The sequence below is a fragment of the Myxine glutinosa genome, chromosome 1, assembly GCF_964187855.1.
Source record: "Myxine glutinosa chromosome 1, kmMyxGlut1.1, whole genome shotgun sequence".
In the NCBI taxonomy this organism is placed as follows: Eukaryota; Metazoa; Chordata; class Myxini; order Myxiniformes; family Myxinidae; genus Myxine; species Myxine glutinosa.
The window spans coordinates 199,205,983-199,223,257 of NC_136261.1; the positions used below are offsets into that span (position 1 = coordinate 199,205,983).

At 40.7% G+C, this 17,275-nt stretch overlaps 1 protein-coding gene across 7 annotated transcripts in view; it reads right to left on the reverse strand.

Annotated features, from left to right (window-relative positions):
- LOC137433592 (uncharacterized) overlaps positions 1–17,275 on the reverse strand; it is a 377,223-nt gene that overhangs the window by 130,084 nt on the left and 229,864 nt on the right. For all 7 annotated transcript variants that reach the window (XM_078782386.1, XM_078782378.1, XM_078782406.1 and 4 more), the window contains 10 exons: positions 13,421–13,507; positions 13,024–13,215; positions 11,202–11,288; positions 9,959–10,150; positions 9,740–9,826; positions 7,067–7,258; positions 3,768–3,857; positions 2,182–2,373; positions 1,920–2,009; positions 1,445–1,636 (listed from right to left, as the gene is read on the reverse strand). In XM_078782386.1, coding sequence (XP_078638512.1) covers positions 1,445–1,636; positions 1,920–2,009; positions 2,182–2,373; positions 3,768–3,857; positions 7,067–7,258; positions 9,740–9,826; positions 9,959–10,150; positions 11,202–11,288; positions 13,024–13,215; positions 13,421–13,507 — 1,401 coding nt within the window. The remainder of the gene's footprint in view (positions 1–1,444; positions 1,637–1,919; positions 2,010–2,181; positions 2,374–3,767; positions 3,858–7,066; positions 7,259–9,739; positions 9,827–9,958; positions 10,151–11,201; positions 11,289–13,023; positions 13,216–13,420; positions 13,508–17,275) is intronic.

Sequence of the window (17,275 nt, forward strand, 5' to 3'; positions counted from 1 at the left end):
CCCAAAAGCATCCGATTAACTGCCGATACGACGCCATCGTATTGGCGTCTGCTGGGCGAAGGCGAAGCAAGCCGTCCGCTGATTGGACAGGCGAAGGTGAAAGCAAGCCGTCCACTGAATGGACAATCCAGAGCATGCATTTGTGCCAGTGTCGGCGATCGTTGTTCATATACGCACTCTTCATTCTCATCTTTCTTCCTAACTCTTACTCGGACAAGCAAATCCCCTATGCCATCCATAATGGTACACTCTATCCATACACCACATCCTCCCTTCCGTGGATGTTCCACGGGTTTCGGCTAGTTATTATTATTCGTATATATATTTGGCACAGTTATTAAGTTTTTTTTATTTACATTTATTTTTTTACATTTTTACATTACATTTCTTTTATTTTTTTTACATTTAAATTTTTATTTATTTTTACAAGTACAGGATAGCAGCAGTGTGAGTGGCATGCACATATCTTACACTTCCTAATGCATATAAATTATAGGCCTTCCTATAATCCTCATGCCTCAAATAATGAAAATCTACACTTGAAAGAGGAAAAAGTAAGCAATAAAAGAAATAATATATAAGCAGGAATACAGAAGAAAACTTGAAAGCATCTTTAAATGCAAAGCCTAAAGCCTGTCCACACCTGCATTGTACTCAAACTAAACTTGATGAAAACAGCTAATTTTTTGGTACATTTTATAAATTAGATTTCTACATATTCTCATAATCAAGGATTGTTGAAAATGTGATGTCAAAAGCTCACATGACAAAACAGTTATGGCCTGGAGAAAGACACACTGAAGCCGAGTGGTTAACAAATAAAGAAACACGGAAGCGATTAATAAAAACACTGCCATATTTCGCAGTGCAGCGACAGGCCGATTTATACTCGCTTTGTTTTGACATTTGACATTTTGACCAAATTATTAATTAGTCTTCTCCATATTCTCATAATAAAGATTTGTTGAAAATTTTATGTCAAAAGCTCAAATGGTAAAAAATAAAAGTTATCTCCTGGGCGCGCGCGCACACACACACACACACACACACACACACACACACACACACACACACACACACACACACACACACACGAACACACGTGCGTGCACACACGCACGCATGATGGCAAAAAATCTCCCGCTACATAGCGAATGGGCTAAATGGGACAGAAGAGAATAAAAATGAACTGAGTTGGAACAAAATTTTTGACTTTTGTAGAGAAATGAAACCAACATCATCGAAGGTTTTAATTGAAATTTTGCTCAAAAGCTTACACTTCCTACTGCATATAATAAAAATAATAAATGATTGTAAGTAAAGGGCAACATTAAATCAAAGAAAACGAATATAAATTTTATGGAGGAAATAAGGCTTACAACTATCTGGAGAGGATTAAAGGAAGTTAAATTTTAAATTATAGTTTTCTTTGGGATCATCTTACCTGTTTTAATAGTTGCAACAGAAGGGAGGCTTTCCTTTCCATCTTCCAGAGTTGACACACTAATTTTATACTCCACGTTAGGATTGAGTTTGTCCAGAGATACAGATGATTTATATGGGCTTACAACTCTGTCCTCTGTCTCTCCATTCTGGCCAGGAAGAGGAACACCTCGTATCCGAAAGCCTGTTATCTCTGCAGATGAAACATTAATTTGGAGATTGTTACATTATTCATGCAAAGGCTGAAACAGCAACATAATAATGATCGAAGGAGAGACTCAAAATACAAGTAGTAAAGCATTACCTGATTTCAATATTATTATTATTCACCTGAAACAATTTTAGCTCAAGATTTAACGAATCCTTTTCAATGAAGACTGATCCATAAATGTGAGTGGTGCTCGAAGCTTCAATGAACGAGATACTCAACACATTACACCCAATGACAATGACAAACTTAAATCCGTGAGGCCTACCTGGATTGGTGACTCTCTCCCATGTCACTGTCAATATCCCAGTGTCTCGGTTTGTGTTTACATCAAGGCCTTCCAGCTGCTCGTGAGGTCCTGTACAAACATGCCAGGGTGATTAAGAATTATAGTGCTAACTTTTAGTTTGTGTGCTGATGTAAAAGAAGTGTGATTCAGCAGTTCATGGCATCAAGCTAGCTTGCATATTTTTTCATAAATGTCTGCACAATTGCTTTGAATAAGACCTTTATGTCACCATTTTCCTCACCTGTACTGATTATAGTAGTTGCTGGTGAGCTTTCCTTGTCTCCCTTGACAGTTACAACACTTATTAAATAATCCACACCGGGTGTTAATCTCTCCAGCATGGAGAAAGTTTGTTGAGGTCCCACAAGCCTTTCCTCCGTCTCTCCATCTTGATCAGGTAGGGGAACTCCCTGAACTCGATATCCTGTCACACCTGTGGATAAGACAAAAACTATAAAATATAATATGATGTGAATGCATTGATGGATATGCCTATGCATGGCTTAGAAGTCAACTCACTGTTACGTTTGATCTCAATTAAAGGTCAGATAGAAAATTAAAGGTCACATGAGAGAGAGAGAGCATGAGAGAAAAGAGAAGCAGAACAGAGACAACATCAGATGCGTCTAACTCAAGTTATGGTCTGCAAAATTATTTTCAAAGGGTAGATGACCTTTGACCTATTTAACCCAAAATCGAATCAATCTTTCTATTACAATCTAAACTTTTGCCAAGTTTGTTTGAAATCCCTTTTGTGGTTCCAACATGGCGAATGATCTAATATGGCTGCATGCTATGTGACTGATGATGTAATTGTGAACAAACTACATTTCCCTTGGGCAAATGAAATGAATATGAATGATCGTTTTTAAGGCCATTTTCCCCGCTAGGGTGGGGGTTAGCCTTGCGGGCCCCATGACAATCATGGTTCCCTGTTTGAGGCAATGTTTTTATGGCCGGATGCCCTTCTTGACGCCAACCCTTAGTCGCCTCTTACGATGCGCAGGGATACGGTGTACCTATTCTAAACCGGGGTACACACCGGGAGTTGATCACAAATTCAAAAGATTCACATCGATTGGTTTTGTGGTTTGAGAAAAGATTGTCAAATGTTTTACTGTAATCCAAAATGGCAGCCAAAATTGATCGACCTTTAAACCTAATGACCTGCGTTTAGGTGGAGGGGGGAGGATGCCAGCCATGAACAAACTTGAGTTCTACCATACCAAAGAGATCATTTTAGCCAAGTTTGGGCACAATTCCACCAGCAGTTTCAGAGAAGTGGCAAGTGTTTATGTATGGATGGACGGACTGATGGATGGATGATGCATCATGCCTTCAGCAAAAAAGGAAAGGAAAGAAAAAAAGGAAAGACGAAGAGAGAAAAATATGCTTAATTTGATGATCCCAAACGAAATAAGAAAAATAAGATGATCCTAAATTGATTTATTTTTTATTTTTTTTTGTATACAACATCGAGGCTCGTGAAAGAGCTAATTTATGCATTGCATATGCAGATCGACTACAAGCAGCCAGATGCAAAATAAATTTCATCGCTTACCCCCTGGGATAAGAGAGGAAGGATGAAAGTTGACTGGTTGAGAAGAGTGATGGAAATGAATGTAGAAGGAAGTAGAGGACGGGGAAGACCGAGAAAGACTTGGCCAAAGATGGTGGAAGAAGAAATGCGGGCAAGGGGGTTAACAAGGAGAGATGCAGAAAATAGGGCAAGATGGAGAAGATTGTCATGGGGACCGCAAGGCTAACCCCCGCTCTAGCAGGGAAAATGGCCTTAAAATGCATGTTGTTGTTGTTGTTGTTGCTTACCCCCTGGGATATTGACCTCTTGCCACGTCACCATGATGGCATTAGTATTCACTATGGCTTCCACGAGGAGGTCTTCAGGCTGAGGAATGCCTGCGAAAAGTGAAGACACATTTAATATATGCTCCTAAACAATCTACATCATTGCGAGGCTCGTCAAATTGTTATTACAATGTCATCACATCTCTAGATGCAACTCAGCAACAGTGACAAGCATCTGAATCTACTCAGCGACATCATTCATTCATTCGTATTGTACGATTTCTCAAGGCATACATATTTCAAGAGACGAGAAACACCCGCTCCCTAATGAGGATAGCAGCAAAGGGGAGAGGGGTGGGCATGTCTATGTGCATGTGCGCTCATGCGGACCACAGTGGTGTGCTCATATTATTATTATTATTATTATTATTATTAAGCCTCACACTATTGGATAGGGAGAGGCTTATAGCTATTGTAGGGTTTGTTTCTACAATAAGCGTACCCAATTCTAATGGTACCCCAGAGTTTCTTAAAGTTTTCCCAGATTTTCTAAGTGTACCATACAACCATTTAGGTTTTGTTTTCCTTTTCTTCCTGCACTTCCAATTTCTGAAATTTCTGGGCTGTATCTCAGAGCTGGTTGGGACTTTCAGAATGAAACATTGCAACAATAATGGGAATAAAAACTATGCAGGGTTGACATAATTTTATTTGATTTGACCTTGACCTCAATTTTAAGGTCATGAACCAATTATAGACATTTTAACATTTTTCACCACAACTCGAGTAAGGTTTATCTGATCGGAATAAACTTGCCCTGTCTAAATAGCCTAGAGTAAAGTGTATTTACATTTCATTTACATCATATTCCTCTGAGTTAAAAGTCAGGGTCAAAGGGCGGTCAGGGAAAAAATAATGTAGTCAAGGTCAAATGCTGAAATGCAAAGGTCAAGGTGTGAAAAACAAAAGTGTTTTTTTTATAATCACTTAATTTGACCAATGCGGAATCTCAAAGACCACTTGGTCTTCCAAGATGTTCTTGCATCATAATAGTGTACCAGCATTGAAGTTGTGCACAAGTTATTTGACTAGTATCCTTGACCTACTTTTTTTCGATTTGTGACCTAAGTAACAAAAAACAACATATTCGATCATAACATGAATATTTTATCTCCGATTGTCATGACTGAGTTTTTTTGGGAGAAGCATGGCTCAAGTATTTTACGAACCAGCTGGCCAGGCGATGTTTAACTAAGGTGAGGACAGGAATTTCGATTTTGGCCTTGGTGCAGGTGATAGGTCGCCTACTCTTTGCAAAGGACACCGTTGGATCTTTAATGTCCACCAATTAATTCCAGAAGACAGGATGTCACTATAACATCCATCTGAGGGGCAGCACACATATGAATGAATCACCCTGCCTGTGAAAGACCGCAATGACAGTTTTTGCCTGGGCAGAGATTCAAACTCAGGCTAGGCAGCTTAGACGGGAGTGTGCGCACCTCCAGGGGCAGCCCCCATGTTAATATTATTATTATTAATATTGTGAGTATGCCATTATCCTTATGCTATTCTAATCAAACGGAATTGACTGATTAATTTGTGGTTGTCGTAATGATGAAAAATCTAAATTGGATGACACAGAGGCTGGAGTTAGGATTGGAGGAAATGTACCAACAACCTTAGGTATGCTGATGACACCACTCTGTTCTCAGAAAGCAAAGAGGACTTGATTACACTGCTGCAGACAGTGAAAAAGGAAAGTGAAAAAGATGGTCTTCATTTAAAATATTGTTACTCGAGAATATCAATGAGTTTAGATTGGGAGATGATCATGTGGAAATAGAGGAAAGTTTCTTCTTCTTGGGTTCTAAGATTGAACTCATTGAAGTGAGTGGATAATGCAAAGGAGAAATTAATAGACAGTTAGGGTTGGGGAGTTGGAAAGACAAATATGTGATTATACAAACCAAGAGGAGACTGGTGAATGATCTGGCATTTCCAGTTTCAATGTTTGGATGTGAGTCGTAGACAGTGAAAAAGAAAGGAAGAAAGAAGATTGACAGTTTTGAAATGTGGTGTTCGAGAATAATGTTACAAATTCCATGGACTGCAGAAGAACAAACACATCAGTGCTTGAATAAATTAGACCACCATTTATATTTGAAGCACTGATGCCAAAACAGAAACTGTCATATTTTGGTTGGACACATCATGCGTGCAGAAAACGAAAGTCTGGAGAAGTCAACCTGCATATGGTTGAGGGAAGAAGAGAAAGAGGCCAACCTTGTATGTGCTGTATACATGGGGTAAAGCTTGCAACCAAGCTGTCTGCCAAAGCTTCGGAAAGCAGTGCAGGATGGGAATGTTTGGAGAAATCTGATCATTAATGTCACTAGAAGTTGGCCACGCCTTGGCGGAACTGGATAACTAGCAGTTATAATTGTTTTTTTTAACTTCCGGTAGGTGTGCGGACCACTGACCCTTAGTCTATACAAGCCCATGTGCACGTATCTCCAATTTTGTCCAAATTTCCCTCAGGCGAGTATTAAACAATGCTAGTGACTGTAAGGAATGGCGTTATGCATTGAATAATTGTCACAATTGTTCCGTAAGGTTTATGGTGGCAATATTGCACATTACACTTGAGGCCATGGTCAGGAGAAATCACATATGAGGCCCCAATTTATAACTTATAAACAATCCATGTACAGTTCACATATAATCTGATGGGTAGAAAAATCGGACAGGCAACGGAATAAATCATTCATGCGAAAAGACTCGTTGAAGCACCTTTATTAGCTAAAGATCATTGCAGCATAGCTCGCGGCCTATCTAGAGGCCTAGCAAGTTGCGACAGCTCGGATCTGTTAGTCTGTGGGGGACGCAATAAGCATTCAATGCCTCAACGACGTTGGGTTTCCGCCAAATATATTTATTTATATTAAGAAGGTAATCATATGTTGGACAGAATTGACTAAACACTGTGGTTGGTGGGTCCAATATTTTCTCCTCCGGTAGGTTTGCCCCACAAAACACCAAAATAAGATATTATGCATCTTAACATGAAGTTCGCTCAAGGTGGAAAACCCCCTTAGGGAGAAGGCCAAATTATGTCATTACATCCTCCGTTGTGTGACACAGTCAGTCCCCTTGGCAAATTTGGTTGATATTGGATAAGTATCAACCGAATGTATCACTGTTAGACAAAAAGACAGGCAACAATTTGCATATTTTATCATGATAAAAACCTCATGCAAAGTTATTTCTGTTGTTTAATGCTCATCATGTCAAATTCAAATGGTAAAAAGCAAACGTACCTGTTCTCGCAATTGTTGTGGCGGGGCGGCCATTTCTGCCATCTGTCACAGCTGAGACACTGATCCTGTATTCTACTCCTGGGCTGAGTTTGTCAAGAACCGCATAGGTTTGGTCTGGTCGTACAAACTGATCCTCATTCTCTCCATGCTGGCCAGAAAGGGGCACTGCTAGTACCTTGTACCCTGTCACTTCTATACGTATTAGAAAAGAAGAGAGAAATGAAACAAAATTAAGTTCTAAAGGAATATATTGCTTTAAATGGTTCACAAAAAGGCCAATTGTCATCAAATATTAATATAATTTTAATTATACAAATAATTACTAATGTAGGTCATGGAAATTGTCAAATACAAATATGAAAAGCCTGAACTTTAGCTTGTTATTCAATTTTGTACATGGCCTTCATCTGAAGTCCCATGGAATATGGCTGCCAACTCCAGACTAGAGCTACTTCTTTCCATCCCCCAACCACTCACACTCCTCTCACAATTTGTGGAATTGGCATCTCATTAAAAGAATCCGAGTGTCAGGGCCTGCCTCTCCAGCTCACAGTCGGCAGGTTAGTGGCCTTGAGGTCTCTTAATGGCTCTCTTCTTCTCGTGCTCCTCCCACCTCCTTTAAAAAAAACACTACACCCCCCCCCCCCCCCCCCAAAGCCCTTCTTCTCACACATATTGAACTCTTCCTGAGTCTGTTGTATTCTGCTCTTTTCTCAGGCCTCCAGGTCTGCTATCAGTGGCACCTCATATCATGTCACATGTTTCCACCTCTAAACCTTACTATACCTGGTAAGATATTGTCTCCCCTTTCTCCTACAACACCCTTCCTCATGCTCTGCGGCATCGACACATTCTTGTCCTGATACTGTCTTCCCTTCTTCATCTCCTTATCTCTCTGTTGACCTGTTTTCCCTTTCCTGTTTGGACAATTTTTGTGAAAAAAAATCTTCACATGAACTCTTAACAGGCCTTAACAGACCACATACAAACCCAAGAGTATTTTTTTTTCTTATTAAAAAGCTTTTTCTCCATCTCTCCTGTCAATATACGAAATAAATGGAGAAATGAAACCTCCACGCATGGCTTTCAGACTTCCTTTCTGGTCGCAGTCAACGTGTGGCCCTGAATGGAATTCTCTCATCTCCCCTTCCTGTTCAGGCTGGAGTTCCCCAAGGCAGTGTTCTGGGCCCTGTGCTTTTTCTGGTCTTCATCAATGATCTCTCCGACTCTCTGGAAAATCCTCTCTATCTCTTTGCTGATGACTCCACTCTCTGCTGCTCCATATCTCAACCCTCAGATCGGCAGGCAGCAGCTACTTCACTCTCTGCAGACCTGGACAAAATCACAAACTGGTCAAACAAGTGGAACATGTCTTTCAATCCTGACAAATCTCACACTCTCACTTTGTCTCTCCGAAAAGACCAACTGGGAAACCCTCCCATCTACTTTCTGAACAATCCTCTCCAATAAGTTCTGTCACTCAAGCTTTTGGGTCTCACTATCTGCCATGATCTTTCCTGGGAAAACCACATTTCCAAGATGGCCTCCAAAGCCAGTCGCCGACTGGGCATCCTCCATCGTGCGAAGTCCTTCCTTGGCACACCTGAGCTCCTCACCACATACAAGGCTTTCATCCGCAGCTCAATGGAATACTGCTCTCCCCTCTGGGCTGGTGCTCCTACCTCACACCTAGCTCGACTTCACGCTGTTGAAACCAAAGCTTTCAGAATCATTGGAATCTCCCGTGATGAAGCTGATTCTGAGGGCCTTTCTCTCTCTCACCACAGGCAGGTAGGTGGTCTTTCTGTCTTCTACAGACTCATCTCCGGCCTTGCTCCCCCAGCTCTCTCTGTGCTCTGTCCCCGAAATATTCCTTCAGGTCGCAAAAGATCTGCCAGCAACCTTCTTCTTGTGAAACTGCCAAAATCAAGACTCTCTGCTCACCTTCACTCTTTCATTCCTCTTTTCTCCCACCTCTGGAACAAACTCCCACACTCTCTTCAATTCCTCTCCTCCCTCCAGGTCTTTGAAACAGCTGTTCACCACCATCTCTTATCTTCCCCCATCCAAAACCTTGATGTTTTTTACCCCCGTTAAAACACCCCAAATCCACCTCTTTCAATCTCCAACTTCTTTCCTGTAATTCCTGTAAGTGTTCGTCTGCTTTGGACCGTGTACCCCTCCCTCCTCCCCCAGCCCTCCCCCTTCCACAGATCTACCGACGTCCCTGTTCTCTTCTGTTGTTGTGCTTGTGTGCTTCCCTCTCTCTCCCCTCTCCTGTCTCCCGCTCCCTTCATTGCATGTTTTATGTGTCTGTGCATGTTTTCATGTTAAATGTGTTACCTCTTACACGAGCCTCGATTCTGTATACAAAATTTTTTTTTTCAAGAAATGGTGTACAATGATTCATTCTGTGATTGAAACTTGTTGTACCACAATGCTCGTGAGAGCAGGCTGAATAAAAAATAAAATTGATCCTTCAAAAAATAAAAATTAAACAAAAGTCGATTGAAAAAAAAAAATTTTGTACTTGCATCTTGAAAGTTTAATTTCAATGTTTGATGACCAGGTTACTAATGTTTATGTCTCATTATGTTAGACCTCAAAGCATATCAGTTACGTTAAAAATGTGTGCTTTCAGAAGTCAAAAGTTAACAACACATCTTAACCTACCTCGTGAGGAGACCCTCTCCCACATCACCGTTAGCTTTCCAGTGTCTGGGTTTATCTTAACATCAATATACTTGGGCTGTGCCAGGTCTGCAAGAATACAGAAGTCACAATACATCACCAACACCTCACACTTGAAATGGCCTCAAAATGTGTTGAACAAAGTTAAAACAAAGTTTTTTCTGGTGTCAATTTTGAAATCATGCCATATTTATTTCTGACCTGGACTAACTACAGTAGTTGCTGGTGGGCCATCTGTATCAGCTGCAACAGCGGAGACATTAATCCTGTACTCTACACCAGGAGTGAGTCTTTCCAGCACTGAGAAGGTTTGCTTTGGTCCCACCAACCTCTCCTCTGTTACTCCACGTTGGCCTGGTAGGGGTACTCCACGTACCCGGTAACCGGTCACCCCTGCCAATTCAAAAATAAGTTGAAGATGCTGAATGAAAAATCTCATATATTTTGAAAATGCTAAACACTTTATGAGAATATCACAACATTTTTGGTAAGGTTGTAACTCTCCCTTGTTATAGCAGGGAAAACTGACATAGAAAGTTATTGTATTAATTTATCATAATCGAGAAATAGAGAGCAACAAGTCAGGAGACGACGATGGTTCACAAGCGAGCGGTATTCAATGACAAAGGACGGACTATAACCGAAACAGGCCCGGACAGGCCAGGCCCGGAAATGTCAAAACGAAGGTTACTGACCTTGAAATGAGATAGAAAATATGGTATAATCAGTTATGAGGTTAGTTAGCTACACAATACCGAAAATTCGGTTGGATTCCGACAACTTTGAAACTTTGACCTTTGTGACCTTCAAAGGTCAAAGGTCGAAGATTCTGAAATTTGTTGGAAAACTTGTATTTCATGATGTATGTGAGATATAAGATCATGTACGACATTTCACCCTATCAGGAAGCGAACAATGTAATAAAACCATCAAAAATCGACTTTTCTAAATTTTGTGACCTTGTGACGAAAATGAAAAATTGAGCTCCATGGGGTTAGACACATGACATTGGTCTAACCAAATACCGAAACCCCCGTCAGATTCCACCAACTCCCTCGGAGAAGATGTAGCTTGAAATCGATTACCCCCCAAAAAAGACATCTTTTTCGGGCATTGCTCCGCCCACAATGGGCGCAATACGCCCACTCTAGGCAGGACACAACTCGATCATGATATCAACCTCCCACCCAAGTTGCATCAAGATCGGATGATATCATCGGGTAGTTATGCTGCGGACAGACAGACAGACAGACAGACACACAGACAGACAGACAGACAGACACACACCCATGACGAATATAGTGGTCTCTCTGTTTGATAACTCGTGAACCAAAAATATATGAATATAGTTGTTTGTTAATGTGATTTGATTAACAAAGAGCTTCAGCAACTTTTAACAACAGCGATGAAAGAATATCCTGATCCTTATGGGTTAGATGATCACCTGGAAAAGTGACATTCTGCCAAGTCACCATCAGGGCCCCTGTATCCAATATAGTCTCCACATTGAGATCTTTAGGTTGTTCAAGATCTGAAAGCAAGGAGATACGTAAAATATTGGTACATTGTTGGAGTACAAGCCAAATAGTGATGTCATAACATAACTCTCATGGATTGCTCATGCAAGGCTTTTTTTATTGGCAAGCTTAGTGCAACATTCCAAATGTCTCTTGGCTAACCAATGCATCATTAACATTCCAAATGTCTCTTGGCTAACCAATGCATCATTAACATTCCAAATGTCTCTTGGCTAACCAATGCATCATTAACATTCCAAATGTCTCTTGGCTAACCAATGCATCATTAACATTCCAAATGTCTCTTGGCTAACCAATGCATCATTAACATTCCAAATGTCTCTTGGCTAACCAATGCATCATTAACATTCCAAATGTCTCTTGGCTAACCAATGCATCATTAACATTCCAAATGTCTCTTGGCTAACCAATGCATCATTAACATTCCAAATGTCTCTTGGCTAACCAATGCATCATTAACATTCCAAATGTCTCTTGGCTAACCAATGCATCATTAACATTCCAAATGTCTCTTGGCTAACCAATGCATCATTAACATTCCAAATGTCTCTTGGCTAACCAATGCATCATTAACATTCCAAATGTCTATTGGCTAACCAATGCATCATTAACATTCCAAATGTCTCTTGGCTAACCAATGCATCATTAACATTCCAAATGTCTCTTGGCTAACCAATGCATCATTAACATTCCAAATGTCTCTTGGCTAACCAATGCATCATTAACATTCCAAATGTCTCTTGGCTAACCAATGCATCATTAACATTCCAAATGTCTCTTGGCTAACCAATGCATCATTAACATTCCAAATGTCTCTTGGCTAACCAATGCATCATTAACATTCCAAATGTCTCTTGGCTAACCAATGCATCATTAACATTCCAAATGTCTCTTGGCTAACCAATGCATCATTAACATTCCAAATGTCTCTTGGCTAACCAATGCATCATTAACATTCCAAATGTCTATTGGCTAACCAATGCATCATTAACATTCCAAATGTCTCTTGGCTAACCAATGCATCATTAACATTCCAAATGTCTCTTGGCTAACCAATGCATCATTAACATTCCAAATGTCTCTTGGCTAACCAATGCATCATTAACATTCCAAATGTCTCTTGGCTAACCAATGCATCATTAACATTCCAAATGTCTCTTGGCTAACCAATGCATCATTAACATTCCAAATGTCTATTGGCTAACCAATGCATCATTAACATTCCAAATGTCTCTTGGCTAACCAATGCATCATTAACATTCCAAATGTCTCTTGGCTAACCAATGCATCATTAACATTCCAAATGTCTCTTGGCTAACCAATGCATCATTTTTCTTCAAGTGAAGGCTTTTTACATTCCTGGCGCACCAGCACGTGCCCAGTGGACGCTACACAGCGCCAGCGGTAGCACTCATCCCTGTGTCATGTCAACTTCTTCGACTCACATTTAGATGACACATCAAAACTATATTGACATATATTAGATGTCAAAATACGTGTAAATATATACAAACCTCTATACCATCCCTTTACTCTCTTGCGCTCTAAGAATTTACTAAAATATGTGAAATAGTGCATCACTCCCTCCCCCTTCCATGCATACACTATGTAGAAGATCCCAATAAACATATGTACACATATAGTCATACATATTTAAGATCTACACATATTTATTTGTCATAATTCAATGCTCACACTTACAGAAGAAACGTATATGATATTCCTCACCTGTTTTAATGATGGTCGTAGCAGGAAGACCTTCTTTATTGTCTTTAACAGCAGAGACACTGATCTTGTACTCGACACCGGGTGTTAGTTTGTTTAGAGATATGGAGGTCTTGTCTGGTCTTACGAACACCTCCTCTGTCTCTCCATGCTGGCCAGGCAAGGGCACCCCACGAACCCTGTACCCAGTGATACCTGTGGGTACAATAAAGTAAACTTTCTGGGGGGTTATAGAGACCGTGCTAGATGGGTTGGAGTTTAAGCCTTATGATTTGACTAATTATTAATCTTGGATATTGAAATCCCAGGCAATACCTCAATCAAATCTAGCTCCACCATTTTCTTTTCGCTGAAGGATTTGAAACATTTTATGACAGCCCACCCTGGAGCATACACATACCTGGTACAAATACCCTTTGCCATGTCACCGTTAGATCACCAGTATCTTGATTTGGCTCGACATGAATTTGATCAGGCTGGCTGAGACCTGTACACATTCAGTGAAAACACAATATTCAAATCGGTCACTATTTGTCAAAACTTAATTTTGATACTACTATAGAATACAGGAATAAACACCAATCAATGAATATATATTTTGAACCAGACTCATTGCCGTAATTGTTAGAGTGTCTGCTTTGAGTCTGGGAGGTCGGAGTTTCGACCCCTGGCTGAGTCATACCAAAGATTGCTTTTTATTGGTATCTGCTGCTTCATTGCTTGATGCTCAGTATTTAAAAGGATAAAGCACTGACGATCAAAAGTTGGCAATAATAGTGCAGGCTTCGATGGGCGTAATGGCCTGCACCTGCATCGAAGTTCATTGTAAAAGAACATAAAAACTTTATAAAAACAAGCATTCTGAGTATTGCGCTGCAATACACGTCACCTACCGGCAGTCTGTCGTCAAAAAACTGTTGGGGAAATTCCCAAAGTTCAAAGTGCCATAACTTTGTCAGAAATGATCGAAACGTCGTGAAGTTCGAACTTGATCTGTAACTTATCATGAGGAAACCATGTGCCAAGTTTGAAATCATTAGCATTAAGAGTTTAGAAAAAAAGTCCGGAAAACTGTTCTTTGCGTGACGGACGGACAGATGGAGGGACGGCGTGCAAACCTATACAATAGTCCCCTCCGGTGTACACTGGTAGGGGACTAATAATGCCTCCGGCCACCTTCGTGGGCAGCATTAAAATCACTTCATTAAAAATAAAATCTCCAAGTGCTTTACAAAGAATGACATTTTCAATAACGTTGTTTGGGTTCAAACAATCCCATCACTAGATTGTTATATAAGTAACATAAAAGTGACTCAGTGCCTGTTAATGAGGTCAATGCGATTCAGTCACCATTGTGATGAGAATGTGTGAAATGTGAAGGAAATGGTATATAATTGTTTAGAAAATGTAAGTTACATAATATTGGAAGTGGAAAGAACAAAACAATAGCTATGAGGGAGGCATTTATTTTGTAGGATATGTGGCTTTTCTCGTTGATCATCTTTATAAATTGTTCCAATGAGAGTCAGCTCGAACTGCAACATTGATTGTACTGCAACCATCACTAGATTACATTAATTAGATGAATGAACAGGATCAAATAATTAAATTGATATATGTGGGACAATTACATGCCCAGACCAGTCTGGGCATTGATACAGTATATGTGGGATTTTAAAATATTCATCATATATTGATATATATCAATATATGTGGGATTGATAATTTTCCCACATGCAGTGCATTCAGAAAGTATTCAGACCCCTTTACTTTTTCACATTTTGTTATGTTGCAGCCTCATGCTGAAATCGTTTAAATTCATTTTTTCACTCATCAATCTACATGCAATACCCCATTAGGACAAAGAGAAAACGGGATTTTAGAAAGTTTTGAAAATTTATTAAAAAGAAAAAACTGAAATATCACATTGACAGAAGTATTCATACCCTTTACTATGACACTTTAAATTTAGCTCAGGTGCCTCCCATTTTTTTTGATCATCTTTGAGATGTTTCTACACTTTGATTGGAGTCCACCTGTCGTAAATTCAATTGATTGGATATGCTTTGGAAAGGCACACACCTGTCTATATAAGGTCTCACAACTGACAATGCATATCAGAGCAATAACCAAACCATGAGGTCGAAGGAACTGCCTGCAGAGCTCATAGACAGGATTGTGTCGAGGCACAGAACTGGGGAAGCCTACAAAAAAAAAATCTCTACTGCATTGAAGGTTCCCAAGAGCACAGTGGCCTCCATAGTCCTTAAATTGAAGAAGTTTTGAACAACCAGGTCTCTTCCTAGAGCTGGCCGCCCGGCCAACCTGAGCAATCGGGGGAGAAGGGCCTTGGTAAGAGAGGTGACCAAGAACCCGATGGTCACTCTGGCTGAGCTCCAGAGATCCTGTGTGGAGATGGGAGAAACTTCCAGAAGGACAACCATCACTGCAACACTCCACCGATCTGGGCTTTATGGCAGAGTGGCCAGACGGAAGCCAAACAGTTCAATCTCGGTTTCATCAGACCACAGAATCTTGTTTCTCACAGTCTGAGCGTCCTTCAGGTGCTTTTTTGCAAACTCCAAGCGGGCTTTCATGTGTCTTTCACTGAGGAGAGGCTTCCGTCTGACCACTCTGCCATAAAGCCCAGATCGGTGGAGTGTTGCAGTGATGGTTGTCCTTCTGGAAGTTTCTCCCATCTCCACACAGGATATCTGGAGCTCAGCCAGAGTGACCATCGGGTTCTTGGTCACCTCTCTTACCAAGGCCCTTCTCCCCCGATTGCTCAGGTTGGCCGGGCGGCCAGCTCTAGGAAGAGACCTGGTTGTTCAAAACTTCTTCAATTTAAGGATTATGGAGGCCACTGTGCTCTTGGGAACCTTCAATGCAGCAGAGATTTTTTTGTAGGCTTCCCCAGATCTGTGCCTCGACACAATCCTGTCTCTGAGCTCTGCAGGCAGTTCCTTCGACCTCATGGCTTGGTTTTTGCTCTGATATGCATTGTCAGCTGTGAGACCTTTTTTAGACAGGCGTGTGCCTTTCCAAATCCGGTCCAATCAATTGAATTTACCACAGGTGGACTCCAATCAAGGTGTAGAAACATCTCAAAGATGATCAAGAGAAATGGGAGGCACCTGATCTAAATTTCAAGTGTCATAGCAAAGGGTTTGAATACTTATGTAAATGTGATATTTCAGTTTTTTTCTTTTTAATAAATTTGCAAAACTTTCTAAAATCCTGTTTTCTCTTTGTCATTATGGGGTATTGAGTGTAGATTGATGAGGGAAAAAATGAATTTAAACGATTTCAGCATGAGGCTGCAACATAACAAAATGTGAAAAAAGTGAACGGGTCTGAATACTTTCTGAATGCACTGTATGTGGGATTGATAATTTTCCCACATATACTGAAACGCAAAAGAAACTTACCACCTTTGAAACCTTTAAATATCAACAATAACACTGCGTGTAGTAAATGTGTGAACTTATTTGTGGACAATAGTGTCCTCACTGTCAGACAAAACGGTCACGGATGGTCACTTGAACCTTCAATGGTCACTTCATAGCACAGCTGTTGAACAGCCGTTTTGACTGTCAGTGATTAGCCAAGGGGTACGGGATGATTTTAATGAGCTGCACGTGATGTCTTGATATTGGCTTTAAAAAGGCCAGTGCAAAATGGGCATTTCAATCAACATGCCACGATTGTCAAGGGATCAACGGCAGCGTGCCCTGGGCCTGTCCTGCCTTGCAGTGGTGACTCTTGGCCTCCCTGATCGAGGTCTGTCATCTGCAGAGTTGTGGAGGGTGTCTCTGTCCACCAGGGCCGATATCGTCTCGTGTGAACAGCCAAGGCGACGTGCCACCTCACGGTAGCTCAGTCCGCCTTGCAGCATGCCCAGGGCACGCTGCCGTTGATCCCTTGACAATCGTGGCATGTTGATTGAAATGCCCATTTTGCACTGGCCTTTTTAAAGCCAATATCAAGACATCACGTGCAGCTCATTAAAATCATGCCGTACCCCTTGGCTAATCACTGACAGTCAAAACGGCTGTTCAACAGCTGTGCTATGAAGTGACCATTGAAGGTTCAAGTGACCATCCGTGACCGTTTTGTCTGACAGTGAGGACACTATTGTCCACAAATAAGTTCACACATTTACGACACGCAGTGTTATTGTTGATATTTAAAGGTTTCAAAGGTGGTAAGTTTCTTTTGCGTTTCAGTATATATCAATTTAATTATTTAATCCTGT